Source organism: Perna viridis, chromosome 10 (assembly GCF_037379345.1).
Source record: "Perna viridis isolate PV_CMFRI_1.1 ecotype Kerala chromosome 10, ASM3737934v1, whole genome shotgun sequence".
NCBI classification, from domain to species: Eukaryota; Metazoa; Mollusca; class Bivalvia; order Mytilida; family Mytilidae; genus Perna; species Perna viridis.
The window spans coordinates 29,137,907-29,151,420 of NC_142454.1; the positions used below are offsets into that span (position 1 = coordinate 29,137,907).

At 30.9% G+C, this 13,514-nt stretch overlaps 2 protein-coding genes across 5 annotated transcripts; one reads left to right on the top strand and one right to left on the bottom strand.

The window, feature by feature from the left end:
* Positions 1–554: 554 nt before the first annotated feature.
* Positions 555–8,641, bottom strand: LOC148605280 (uncharacterized). Of its 2 annotated transcripts, XM_088549772.1 has the most exons (6): positions 8,474–8,641; positions 7,439–7,619; positions 6,738–7,040; positions 5,712–5,781; positions 2,601–2,674; positions 555–1,310 (listed from the first exon to the last, which is right to left on the bottom strand). In XM_088549772.1, the coding sequence occupies exons 1-6, from the start codon at positions 8,513–8,515 to the stop codon at positions 1,219–1,221; spliced, it is 762 nt and encodes a 253-aa protein (XP_088405898.1). In that variant the 5' UTR covers positions 8,516–8,641; the 3' UTR covers positions 555–1,218. The 2 variants fall into 2 exon arrangements, with proteins under 2 accessions (XP_088405898.1, XP_088405899.1); XM_088549773.1 differs by lacking the exon at positions 2,601–2,674.
* A 382-nt stretch (positions 8,642–9,023) lies between these two features.
* Positions 9,024–12,302, top strand: LOC148605281 (uncharacterized). Of its 3 annotated transcripts, XM_088550715.1 has the most exons (5): positions 9,024–9,167; positions 9,455–9,537; positions 10,660–10,768; positions 11,227–11,325; positions 11,656–12,302. In XM_088550715.1, exons 2-5 carry the CDS (start codon positions 9,511–9,513, stop codon positions 11,787–11,789), a joined length of 369 nt encoding a protein of 122 aa, XP_088406841.1. In that variant the 5' UTR covers positions 9,024–9,167; positions 9,455–9,510; the 3' UTR covers positions 11,790–12,302. The 3 variants fall into 3 exon arrangements, with proteins under 3 accessions (XP_088406841.1, XP_088406842.1, XP_088406843.1); XM_088550716.1 differs by lacking the exon at positions 10,660–10,768; XM_088550717.1 differs by lacking the exon at positions 11,656–12,302 and having other exon boundaries at positions 11,227–11,326.
* The last annotated feature ends 1,212 nt before the right edge of the window (positions 12,303–13,514 follow it).

The following is a 13,514-nucleotide window of genomic DNA, read 5'->3' on the forward strand; positions in this document are numbered from 1 at the left end:
AGCCATATTGCATCCATTGCTACGAAAGTTTAGTTCGATACTTTATGCTTATAGGTTTTTTTTCACACATTTCACATATTTTCCATTCATGTTCATCACACTAAACTTCAGAATCATCTTTTTCCATATCCCTTTCCCCTTTCTGCCGGGACATATCTGTTAAAACAGGGAAGATTGAGTTAAAACTAATGATAATTTCATCCACTCTCTTTTATTTATGCAATATCATGTTTATATTATTTGTTTTAAAGTGATTTCTGGTATATAGATAGTTTTATTTGTATTTAGCAGTAAAACGCTGTATAGAAGTAACTGTTGAATAAGTCAATGATAGGGCACATTTCAACAATAAATCTTTCCAACCTGAAGATCTGTGTTTTTTATCCTCTGTAACCAAACAACCTTTTGTTATGCAATCAATGATAAAAGGAGGCAATAGACCTAGTCCATTCGTCCATTGGCTTTTGTAAGTGTTGTTTAGATTTCGTTTCGTTTCGTTTTTGTTTTTATTGTTTGGCTATTCATTTTTATGGTAATAATATACATTTACGAGGACAAAATTTTTATTTGAAGAACACACACACTTACAGACACTTTGATCAATTTGATGCATAAATCAATGCGACGAGTCATATTCATTTAATTCCAAAAGTGTTTCAGCAAAATACTTGACGACGGAACATGGAGAATAAAACTTTTTGTACACACAAGATATGTATAAAGTATTTGTTTAAATTTTAAGTAAAAAGTGTTTTACTTCTTAAACTTGAAATATATCAACTGATGTATTCGGTTGTTTTATCAATACTTTATCTTGTTGATGTCAATAACCATTGTTTTGTCGGTATATTTGAATTAAAGATGTGTGTATTTTTGGTGCAAAGATATGAAACATCATTCAACTTTTCTAAGATTAATGTTAAAATATTATAAACCGAAGATTTATATTTAAATTTCTACTTCCGAATACATTTATAAATCAATATGATACATAATAATTAAATTTTGTGTTATTGCGAAACTGATTATATTGTAGAAATAATAAAGCGTAATAATTTCATTATCTTTTTTCGTTGGAATCATTGTAGACTATTTTCAAATAATTAAAAAAAAATCATTTTTTTGTTAGAAGTACGTGCATTTTCCGAATGCAAAACAAATGGCAAAATGACAAATGTTACGACGAACTATGTATAAGTATGAATCCAAATACATTTCTTACAACTTACATATGGTAATGAAAATGAATGTTACTATTGTGAACCCTTTTGTACTATCAAGTAATTCATTAAGTAATCCTTCTGGTACCTCTAAAATGATTTTATAGATATACATATATATATTATTTAGTTTATACCTAATATGAGCTTAAGAATAATCAAGGGAACCAAGGTTATAGCGGTAACCAAATGAATGTAATCCAGGGACAAAGTCCAGACATGGAAAACAGACATACACTACAAAGAACATGAAGTAACTAAAATCATACATACAAAGTAACAAAAGCAAATGAGCAACTCTTACTCCACTAAAAACTGGGAGCATGGACCTGGTAAACCGGTAGGGTAAGCGTCCTCTGCTTTTCTATAAAAACCCGCCGATTTAAACACAGCCTAAAACCGAGCAGCGCATATATACGTTTTTCTTATCTTTGTAAAATGATTCAAAAAATGACGATGGCTTAAAAGGGGCAAACGGTTGTCCATTTTTTTTTTAAATACCTAAGGGTACCGGTTCAAGATACTTTAAACATTTTTTTTTATTTGTTTTTGAATTGCATATTTCAATTTTAAACCAGTTTAGAGCTTTTTTCGATTTGAATTCACTTCACTGACCCATATCGTCAGATCTGTCTGATACCTTTTCCGAATTGAGTGAAAGCTTGTTGTTAGTTTCGCATGCAATGTGCGGTATCATGGACCTAAAAAAAACGTCATTAAGCATCACGGTAGTTATAACTAGTTTAGTTTTAACCAAATGAAGTAACATTGCTTTGTGTCTCTTTCATACATATTCTTTCAGAACTTAAATGTTTAAGCCCTTTACTGTTCATCACTGATTATAGCATGACAGGAGGGTGTCGATTGCCGTTAATTTGCTAATGTTGATATAGTATAATGGAAACTGATATTAGTGTAAAACGTTCAATGTAAATATTTAAAGCAAACACAATTCTTAAGAGTAGTAAATGAGTCAATTAAACGCTCTACATAAACAACTATAGTGGTTATTCCATCAGAGGAAACCATGTTATTGTGCAAGTCATAAATATCAAAACTAACCTGTTACATGTTCATGAAAAAAAAAAGTTAATTTCATTTTCTCAACTAATTACTCGCTATTTATAACCAGGGAAATTGAATTTCCCGCGCTTTTGACGTGGTAATGGATTTTTGGAATTTTATCGCACATTTGTTAGTACATGTATCCAATCCCCATGCTTCAACAAGGTGATTTTCTGATGATAAATATAACTATACAACAGTAAGGACCGTCTTGCACAGAAATGATATTGACCTAAGTACAGAGAAAAATGACGTATATTATATATAAGATATTCCATGCTTACAAAAGGATATCTAGTTTTAATGTAAACCTACGATAGGTAAATATATCATCATCGGGATCCCTCTTGTCTTTTAACATTGGATGCGTCGATGTATCGTCATCTACCCTGTTTCAAAATGACGAAATAATCTAAGAAATGAGGGAGGTAATTCCCGAAAATTTTGATTTAAAACATTAAAAAAAAACAACAAATGAATGTAAAAGTGTGTTATAAAGCATTAATATCCTTGACTTTATTTGGCGTTCTAAAACGACAGTCTTCTTGAACAAAGAAGCGTTAAAGATTAAAAACTACTGATCATGATAGCACATTTAACTGCACTGATCACGTTTTTATGATTAATTCGTATATATATTAGTATGCAAACATTACTAAGTTTTGTTTTTAATATCCTTTTCTACATTTTATTTTAATTGCAGAACAACTACAAAATAATTGTGAATGTAATTATTGACCATGTGCTTCTACTTGCTTCCGGTTCCAGGGAGTGGCCAATATGTTTTTCATTGAAACTTTAAACGTCACAATACGACCAATGACAATATGAATTGTCTCTTTATTATTTATGCCAAAGCATTGTTAACCTTGTTCGGTGCGCTGTCTGCTCAATATCGTGCTTTTGAAAATATTTATTTGTGTTTTTTTTTTCAAATGTCATTGTTAAAAGCCAAATAGAATCATGATTTACTTTTGAATTGTTTACAAGAACAACAAAAAACATTTTTTATACATATACTAGTTAACAAAAGACACGGTACAAAGTTTACTTCATCGATATCTCTTCTTTAACAGTTTATCGAGGTAAACAAGACCATAGAGGATCAGTTAATTTATTTATTCGAATACATTACGAAATATATAGGATGAAAATCCGGGTAATTACATTTTCTCTTCGAGTTTGTCTTGAATCAATTAAGAATTTAAATTGTTTGGAGTCAATATCTAGGCATCTGCTATAGGTTAACAATTTTCCATCTTATATATAAACATTGGAAAACAAACCCATAATTGCATGGCACATTAAGTCTAAAATCGGCGTGAACAGGCAGTATGATTGGTTTAAGATAAAGTAATATGTTATGACGCACTTTGACGTCGTAAGTCATTTGCATTGTGGTACTAATAACAGTATTAAGACTGGTGACACGTCTGACAAAAACTGGTCACAAGTTTTAATATTGTGATTCTTACTGCAGTAAAATGTTAAAATCAATTCATTACCTCCCCCCCCCCCAAACAAAAACAAAACAAAAACAAAATTAAGCATTTTTATAATGTTTTGGCCACTTGTGCTACCTCGTTGAAGCAAATATCCTAATTTGTGTTGTTTTTGTTCAAGTACAAGCTTCTTTAATACATGTATGCAGGAAGAAGAAAATTTGTATATACTGGCATCGACAGGAAGCCCAATATGTCTCGGCTTTTAATAGTAGTATAATGTTTTTGCCATTTATCTAACGATTGTTTAGTCATATGTAAATTTAAAAAAAAAAACGAACGAAATTGTTGTCTAAAAGGAATTCGAGTGCGTAAGAATACCAACAAAAGTCTAATTAACGTAATTTTTATGTTTGTTGTTACAAAAAAATAATATGAAAAAATCGAACAAATATATTAACATCCCGATTTAATAAACGACCATTTGATAAGATATGTGATTTTTTGTTTGTTTTCTGTTTTGGAAATAATGAGGAATTGTACTGTATAAAGTAAAAAAAAAACAATCAAAACTTTTAAAAGATTTGGAAGATCCCACACGGTCTGTAATTTATTAAGCACTTCAAGCAAGTTTTTTTTTTTAAAGTTAATTCAACTATTTTTATAAGCTTTGTAACACAAAATTATAATAGGACTTTTACGGTATTGAGCGCACTAATAAGAAAAAAGAAAGTCTAAATGTAAAGAATTGACTTGAAGAGGAAACGAATCTACATTTATGCGGCGATTTATGAAGTTTGGGAAACCAGTTCATAATAGAGACTTCCATGCTACTAGATTCAGCTTGTAAGGATGTAGCGACGAGTTTATCTTTGTTCACATTTTCACTTTCTGAATATGTAATCAGTTGGAATGTCAATGACTTTATTATTTCGTTTTGTAGAATTTTAATATAAAATATACGACAAATAAAAATGATAGTATTAGCAGCTTTATCAACAGAAACAAAATCAGATTTCTTGCTGAGTTCTTTCAATAACGACATTTACTCTAATTGATTGTGGCTGGGACTCGATACCTGGTTCCTTTTTAATGAAATGTTTTCAACTCACGGTCTTTAACAACATTCAGATTACCTGTAATTGTATTGGAACTGGGACCATAAATATATTTTGAGTTACTTAAATTTCAGAATATTGGCATATATACCTAATTTTCACATCGTGTGCATAATTCACTATACTCAAAGACGTATTTACGGTTTTTGTTTAGTGAATATAGCAAAAGAAAAGAGTACAATATTATTAGATTAAGCATGTATAATTTCCTTGGTTCTTCCAAGGAATAGTATATCTTTCTCTTGTTTGAGTTAAAGTACCCAAAACCAAACTCACGGAGCACTGTAGGCCATGTAAGTTTTTAGCGTACTAGATCATATTCGTCTTTATGGCATTTAAACGTCATCTTTTTTACGCAGTTCGCGTATTAACAATTTTTATGCCACTAACTGGCACTAAAAGGTAGTATAGGAATGTGGCTAGACGTGGCCCTATGGCTCAATTGAGGTTACGTCCTTTGAATTTGAGAAATTAAATATTGTTCAATGGAATTCATCGGATTTTCATTAAATCAATAAAGCAATGTAGAAATATGATGTGGCCATTGTTGTGTGTATTGTTTATCATAGTATATTGTTTGTAAGAGAAATCAAAGGAACCAAGGTTATAGCGAAAATCAAAAGAGTGCAATCCAGGGACAAAGACAAGACATGGAAAACAGACACACTAGCAAAGAACACAAAGTAACTAAAATTATACACACAAAGCTAAAAAAGCAAATGAGCAACTCGGACTCCACAAAACTGGAATATGGACCAGGCGCACCGTTAGGGTAGGCTTCTTCTTCTTTCCATACGTCCCGTCTTTGTCCTCGCAAGTTTCCAAAGACTTACTTCATTTTAATTTGAGATTGTCATTTACCTTACCTCGATACTGAACTGTATATACACTCAATTTTTTCTTTCTTCAAAAAATTAGATGCCCGACATTTATAATCTATAAAAAATACAAAACGTTTTGATACTACATTATTTTTTTTCTTAGTAAATTATACACTAAAATTATATACTAAATAAGAAAGACATTTTTGTTTATGCTATGAAGATTTCATGTACTAAATCACAAAACGTACATGTAGGTGGGATTATGATACATTTTATATAATATATTCAAAATAAAGTGCATGCCCTTTTATACAGTTTAACAACGATTGTACTAGAGCACCCTATCTTCAATTCCTTCTAATTCATTTCAAGTCTTTTGGAAAACGCTCGTGAGCTTTCGCCTCAGAAGCCGATATCAACTATGATGGCAAAAAAATATCATATTAGTGAAAATTGGAGAACAAACTTTCATCTATCCAAAAACCAACATTTTTCGCCTTGTTTATGGCTTGCAGAGGTGAAAAAATGTCAATGAATCCGATCGTTAGTGTAAAAAAATAAAGTATATCCAATATCTCACCGGGGCAAAATATGCTTAAAAAATAGGAGTAATTAAGATTTTTACATTAGTAGTAATTATGTATAAATAAAATATGATAACGTAACACAGTCCAGCACATGACTTTCTTGTAATATGGTTAAAACAAGTCACTCGAAATTCAAATTTGAATTAAGTATATTGAATGGGAAGTTGTCCCCCACTTTTAGAATTTTGTAGCTATTAATTCAAAACTTATGACGTTTTGAATATATTTCATAATCGAAAATTGGTCCTTAAAATAATTACCTACCTAAAACGGAAATACTATCATAGAAAAAAGAACTTTAGAAGAACGTATCATTGCCATATTGGTAGTTATCAAATTTTGCGTATCTTGATACAAAAATAATGCCCATAATAATGTTTAAAAGTCTGCTAAGCTGTGCTATGCTTTAAAGAAGTAACATCTTATTAGCAACATGAAATCCAATGAATTAAAAATTGAAGCATACTGTGGAAAAACTTACCAGGAAACAGAAACTGATCTTCCGGGCATTGCATTTTAAAGCATGAACAATCTTCGATATTTGGATCACAAAAACAAGTTCTTGAGGGACTCACCACGAATACATAACCTCTAACAAAGTCACATTTGCACAATCTGTTTAAAAACGAATTTCCGTCGCTGTGTACAATTTGTCCTTCTTCGTTACATATTGATTTTAAGAAGACGCAGTCATCATTTCTATTTGTCAAAAACTTAAAAGGTTGAAACTTGTCGTTCTCACACTGAGCTTTATCTAGCCCTCCTCTTATAACAATCTTATTTCCTGAAAGGTATAGATGGTTGAAAAATATATAAAAAGAAGATTCCCGAATACTATTTTTTTTGTTTTTATTTTATAAATGGTATTCTGAAGGCCCTACAGAATATCGTTCTTCAGGAGTCTTACAAACAGAGTTAAATTCTTAGTAAAAGCTTGGGGCGACTAGTAGTAGTCTGTCCAGGTGATGGATGAGTCAGAGATTTAAAATGACTCAAAGATGCAGCCGTAAGTGCTAGTATGAATAAATTGTAATTGTGCATTTATGAACTGCAAAAAATGATAGGATATCATGAAGATTTATAGAAGTCAAGATGATATACTTTTACATGTATATCAAATACAAATCTGTCCAATTGTATTTCCAAAAAAAAACGTTTGGTAAAGTTGGAAAAGATTTCTACCTTGTCTTTGCTGTTCCAGTCCATCCGTTCTACATCCCTGTTGATATACATTATCATTTGCATCAAATAAACAGAAGTAGTTGTCAGAAATGTTACAATAAGCAACACCTTTGTACTTCCAGTGAGAGGTATGAGGACACTGCAAATCATAAGTATACTCATTTGTTGATAGTTGGATTAACTGAAATGAAAAAAAAAAATATAATACTTAAAATACCTTAAGTGAGCAAAAAAGCTACCGATGTGTGTGATCTTGTATGACTTTTTCAGTTAAACTGCAAATTCAGCAGTGGAGTTTAACAAAACAAAAACGTTTTAGAAATTTACGATTTGGTTTTACCATTATGTACGAGTTTGACGACTCGTTTGATGACAATCAAATCAAGTCATACCCAAACAATAACTTTGTAAAGTTTTTGGCTTTATAGCTTGTTTTTTTTTATTGGAAGGGGAAGGTCATATGTGCACAAAATGCAATACATGTTGCTCTCAACTGTTCGCAGTCAATCAAATGGTAAAGTTTATTTTAATAAATCTTGAACGCAAAAGGTCCGTAGACTGTCACGCTTCCTTTCACTCGTAGGTGTTATTAGTTAGATAATGTTCATGTTCATTTGGCATTCGACCAAATCAAACAAAGCCAGTCTAGCTAAAGAATTTAAATAAGTCGAAGTTATTTTCTCTGTTAAAACACAAAGTACAACTTTCCATAATGAACATAATGAAAGTGTAGGAAAGTCTTTAATACAGTCTATTTACATTTTAAAATAAATTTAAACATTATATAGAACTCGGTATTTTTTTAAAAGTTGTATGACAATTATATGTAAAGTAGAACAATATCGTCAAATTCATCTAATAAATAACCTGATATTTTGATGTGAAAACCCGAAGTGATTTTGTTTAGTTTAGAAAAGAAACAAAAACCATCATTAAACCGATAGTAATATAAACATTGTATTTTGACGAATATTAACTACATGTATCATAACTTAATAAATGTTTACTTGATTCGTATTCTTTAAACATACTTACATGGAATATGATTATTGTTACATCTAATAGGCGAGGAATCATTTGTTGTTTATTGTCAACTCAACAGAAAACAAAACAGCTGAAAATATGTATCTTAGTAGTAATAACATAAACCACTTAGGTATGTAAAGATATAAATGTTTGAACAGTTGTTTATGCAGTGTTTTGTTAAAGCCTTATGTGTCAAAAGGTGTCTATAATAACTACGAATCTATTGAACCGAAAAGCTAACTTTCACTAAGTTTTAAGTCGATCAATGATTAAATAAACTAAACATACATCATAAAGATCTCATTACATCATGACAAAGGCCAGGCGTTTGTAAATAATAAATAAATAAAAATAAAAATCATTTTCAATAAGATAAACAAACATTGTAATTAGATTACAAACATTGGACATACAATTGTATAAAACATGACGCATCTTTTATAAACTTCCCGTATTGAGTTTTTGTTTCAATATAAACTGAATTACATTTAGTGTACATAATTTCCGTTCATTGAAACTATAATTTTGCATCAGGTGATTTATTCATCAATTCTGTACTTCCTCCTGTTAGCATTTGCCCTTATTAGAATTAACATCAATGGGCATTTTACTGTCATTGCATGGTTTGATGATTTTTTTTCATAATTCCTCTTCCAACAATGAAGATATATCAATCAGCTGGTGTTTGCAGAAGAAAAATAAAGTAAGGAAATCAATAATTCATAACTTTTCATTTTTATCCTTTTTTTAAGATTAAACATGACATTTATCGCTAAAAAATGCAATAATCAGACGTACTTAAGTCGTGAAAGCAGACAATGGTGTAAACATCTCTTACTTACGACAGCATGGTAACATTTTCGTTGTATAGTGCTAATACTGGAAGTTTGTGGAAGCTTTGCCTATACCAAATTAAGATTATTGATTAACACTCAATCGGATGATTTCGCTGTAAATGTGATATCGATATAAAATTTGGTTCAATTTCAGGTACTCCTCATCTTCAGGAACTATCGAATACTTTCAACATTATTGTTGTGACAACCATGAAAGAAAACAACATGAATGCCGCGGTAAAATAATACCAATCCAAATTATACTGACATTTCGACTTTAACATGCTTGTGAAAGACATATATTGCGTCTATTATATTAACATTAATTAATTAACCAACAATGACAATGGGTAACATAAAGTACAGTTAAGAGTCATCAAAGTTAACCAATAACTATATATATAATTCCTTAAAAGCGTTTTGTTTTATTTAGGCGGAAGATGGAAGATGAGTTAACGTTTCTATATTCATTTACCTGCTTTATTATCATTTTCGTTATATACAGTAAAATGCTTAAATGTTTTACAGAAAAAAAAAAGAAACAGAACAAAAATCATATTTTAAAGAACTTAAACAAAATGCAATTTATAAAATCTGTATTTCTGAGATAAAGGATACTACAGCCACTGTGAAGTCAGCCGCAAACTTGACCTACACTTACAAATCGATGGTAAAGGAAAACAATTGACCAAACTATAGGACAAACGCGATGGCTTTTAATCCCGTATCGTCACCATTCCTTTCATTTGTGGCAACATTCCTTTACCACCTGCGTATGGAGTTTTCATATCGTAACTCATCCGTTATGCAAGCGCTTGTCGTAACTACGTAGACATTTTGTATCGCGCCAAACGTTTTACAACTAGGCTTCTGTAACAGGGTTACACGATTAAAGAAGTTTTATGGATGTCATCATGAACTCGTGAATCATTACGTTACATCTATATACACCATGAAAACTGATTTGTTAAACGTGTCATAGTTTTACTTTCCTCTTTCTTCTACCCCGGGGTTGACATTTTATGTGCAACCCAACGGGTGTTTCTAGAAAAGCAGTTTTTAGTTTTAGTTTCCGAGTTGCTCATTAACTTTAGTCACTTTGTATGTACTATATTGCTTACTTTATTTTCTTTGTTGTCTGTCTCTGAATTACATTTTTTGTCTGCTTGAGTTTTGGTTCCCTTGGTTACTCCCACTCCTATCTGACATTTAAAAAAAGTAAAGGCTTTCTAGTTTGCATTTAAGAAGCTACAAACTAAAATAAAAATGATGATGGCGATGTAACCTTGGATCAATCTTTTAATGAAGCAAAATGAAAAAAAAAACACAAATAACTTTTGTTATTCGGTATTAATATAGAATTTCCTATTGGCTTTACTTCGGTTAAGGGAGAATTGTGTAAATTGTGCCCATCAAGGACTTTTGGTGATAATTGTGCGCAGATATGCAGCTGCAGCATTGAACAGGGGTAAGGGAATAGATTGTCAAAAGTAATGCCAGACATATAAGCAACACAGACGTATAAGATTAAAAAAAACACAAAAAAAAACAAAAAAACAAAAATTACTCGAAATCTTTTAAAAGCGTACACGGCCTTCCCGTTTTACACAAAAGTGCATTTTTGTTAGACTAAGACAAAAAAATACATCATTATGATCAAAACGTTGGAGAATGTAAAAATATATTATGTTAAATAACAGAATTGATTGGTTGAATTAACGACTACGACTTCATAGAACTTTTCCATTAATGCTTTGTACTTTTTGTCAAAGACGTTTTAGAGTAAAGCCATTGTATTTAGTATTGATCTCAATTTTTAATGTAGCAAATCACTTTGTATTCTATGGTACATATAAATAGAACTTAACTTTCATAGTTTTATTTCCATTTTCCATTTGAATTTAACCCCTTCATTGATATTTACAGGCCGAGGTAATACTCAATTTTCGACTAGAATCGACTTAAATCATATTAACACTACAACTGTAATAGCTACAAAAGTAACAGGAGGTACATTAGCGACAGGTAGGTTAGAAAAGGTACAAAAACTGATGTTGCTTTAATAATGCACTTACATGTGATTTATATTATGACTTTTCTGAATGAAGAGATGGAAAATTATGTAGGCTATATTATCTTATTATTATTAGAGTTCGGACAAAAATGAAACAATCGGAATGAATGGAAACGCTTTAAAATTCTCAATTCAGTTTGTCTTAGAATTCATTCAACAATATAGATAATATCTTTCTAAATTACGATTTTATTGTTCCCTTTTTTACTGAAATCTATGATTGCTTATTGCATTGGTAATAAAACCCCGATTAAAATGCTTTATACTTATACTTATTGTAGGGAAGAAAAACCAGCATTTGTCTTCAAATATGATATTAATATCCATCTTAACACCAAATGTTGTGTGTTTCCTTGTAATAGTAACAACTCGTTGTCAGACAAAAGAACTTATGTTACAAAAACATCCGAAGTGAACCAGATCAATTATCAGGGGTCCTCGAAACAAATCAATATGAGGAAATAAAAGATGATGATTTGGACCAAATACCAAATTCTATAAACTCGAGCCCAAAAACTTGTTTTAAAAAAGAATTGTGTACTCCAGCTACAGATAGTAGTAATATTTACCTTACTCCGTGTCCATCAAGTTCAGATGGCAGCTGTGAAGAAAAAATGTCTGGATATCGAAATGTTTCTCAAACCATCATTCTAGGAGATACTAGTAACTCAAAATATTGCTTGAACCCTGATAGTAAAACGGAAAAAAACAGTACTGTATTTTGATCTGGAGCATAAAGCCATTTTTTGCAAACAAATGCAATCAAATGATGAAGGTATAAAGATTCAGCAAAAACACGAGCAAAGCTGCGACAAGAAAAGATTTTCCACCTTGTAAATTAATAGTGTACAAGATATAAATTTAATAAACTTCGGTTATATATAATATAATATATTGTCTTTAATATTCATTACAGAGTGATTTAATATTTCGGTCTAAAAACAATTTCCTTTTGTTACTTTTTTTCATTAATAAAATGATTTTTGTAATTTTGTGCCTCTGTGATAGCCACACATTACCAACACGCTTTATGCAAAAGGCGTATAGGCGGTGCATATCCTGTCTAGTGAGAATACATATTTTAAAAGGGATGAGAATGAATATTAAGTATTCATTATTTTCTGAAGATCTATATTGACCAATTTTAGTGGACCAAACACAAAAAATACAATAACAAAATTAACAAAAATAAAAAAAAATGGTTAAATGATCAAACAGACTTTAAAATTTGGGGGGGGGGGGCAAATTTCATAACCAACGATAAAAAGTTGAGTTGCAAGGTTGAACATTGTTTTGCACGGCTCATAGACATGTAACAAGGTTTTTTTGTGTACTCTTGATATGATATTGAACTAACTTCAATTTATAAAACCACAGCATACCTTTTGTTTACTGTCTATTCACTTAAGTGGTAACTGAAACGGGGATAAACTCGTACCCACTGATTAATTCAAAACATTCGAAAATGCCAAACCAAAGACAAAAAAAGTAACAAACTATGGTCAATTAAATTTATGGAAAACACACAGATGATGGTTATCTTGTGTACAAAATTATTATGAAAATTCATGTCATTTAGTTGTTTGCACATGTATATGTTTTGCATAGCGAGGTGCAGAGAGATAGCAATATTCACTAATTTCCAGCCATACCACTGAAAATTGTGACTGGGTAACAAGATAAATAAATTCGGTCAATGCTATTCAAGTGCGGAAAAAAATATAATATTAATGATGTTGATGCCTATATCCGTTTTGAAACTAAATCGTGTCAAGGGTTTCATTCATTATCAGACATTACGTCTATCTTGTGAAGTCTATGACAAGTACGTACTATTTTGATATCAAACCATATCTATAGCAGACATATTATATAAGGACCTTTTTCGGAAACGACCATCAAACTAAAATTCGTACATTGTTAAATACCAATACAGGTAGAATTAAATATAGGGGTGAACACAAAGAAGGATTTATTAAAAATGAAAAGGCGTTCGTACACGACTGTCTTTGCACCGCATATTTCTACAATTTTCGTCATTGTTGTGGTGGCTGACGCCGTATATATAGTGTGTCATTAACTATATACCGTATGATATCGGAAACTCACGTTTCAGTTTAACCTTATACTGTGAAATCAG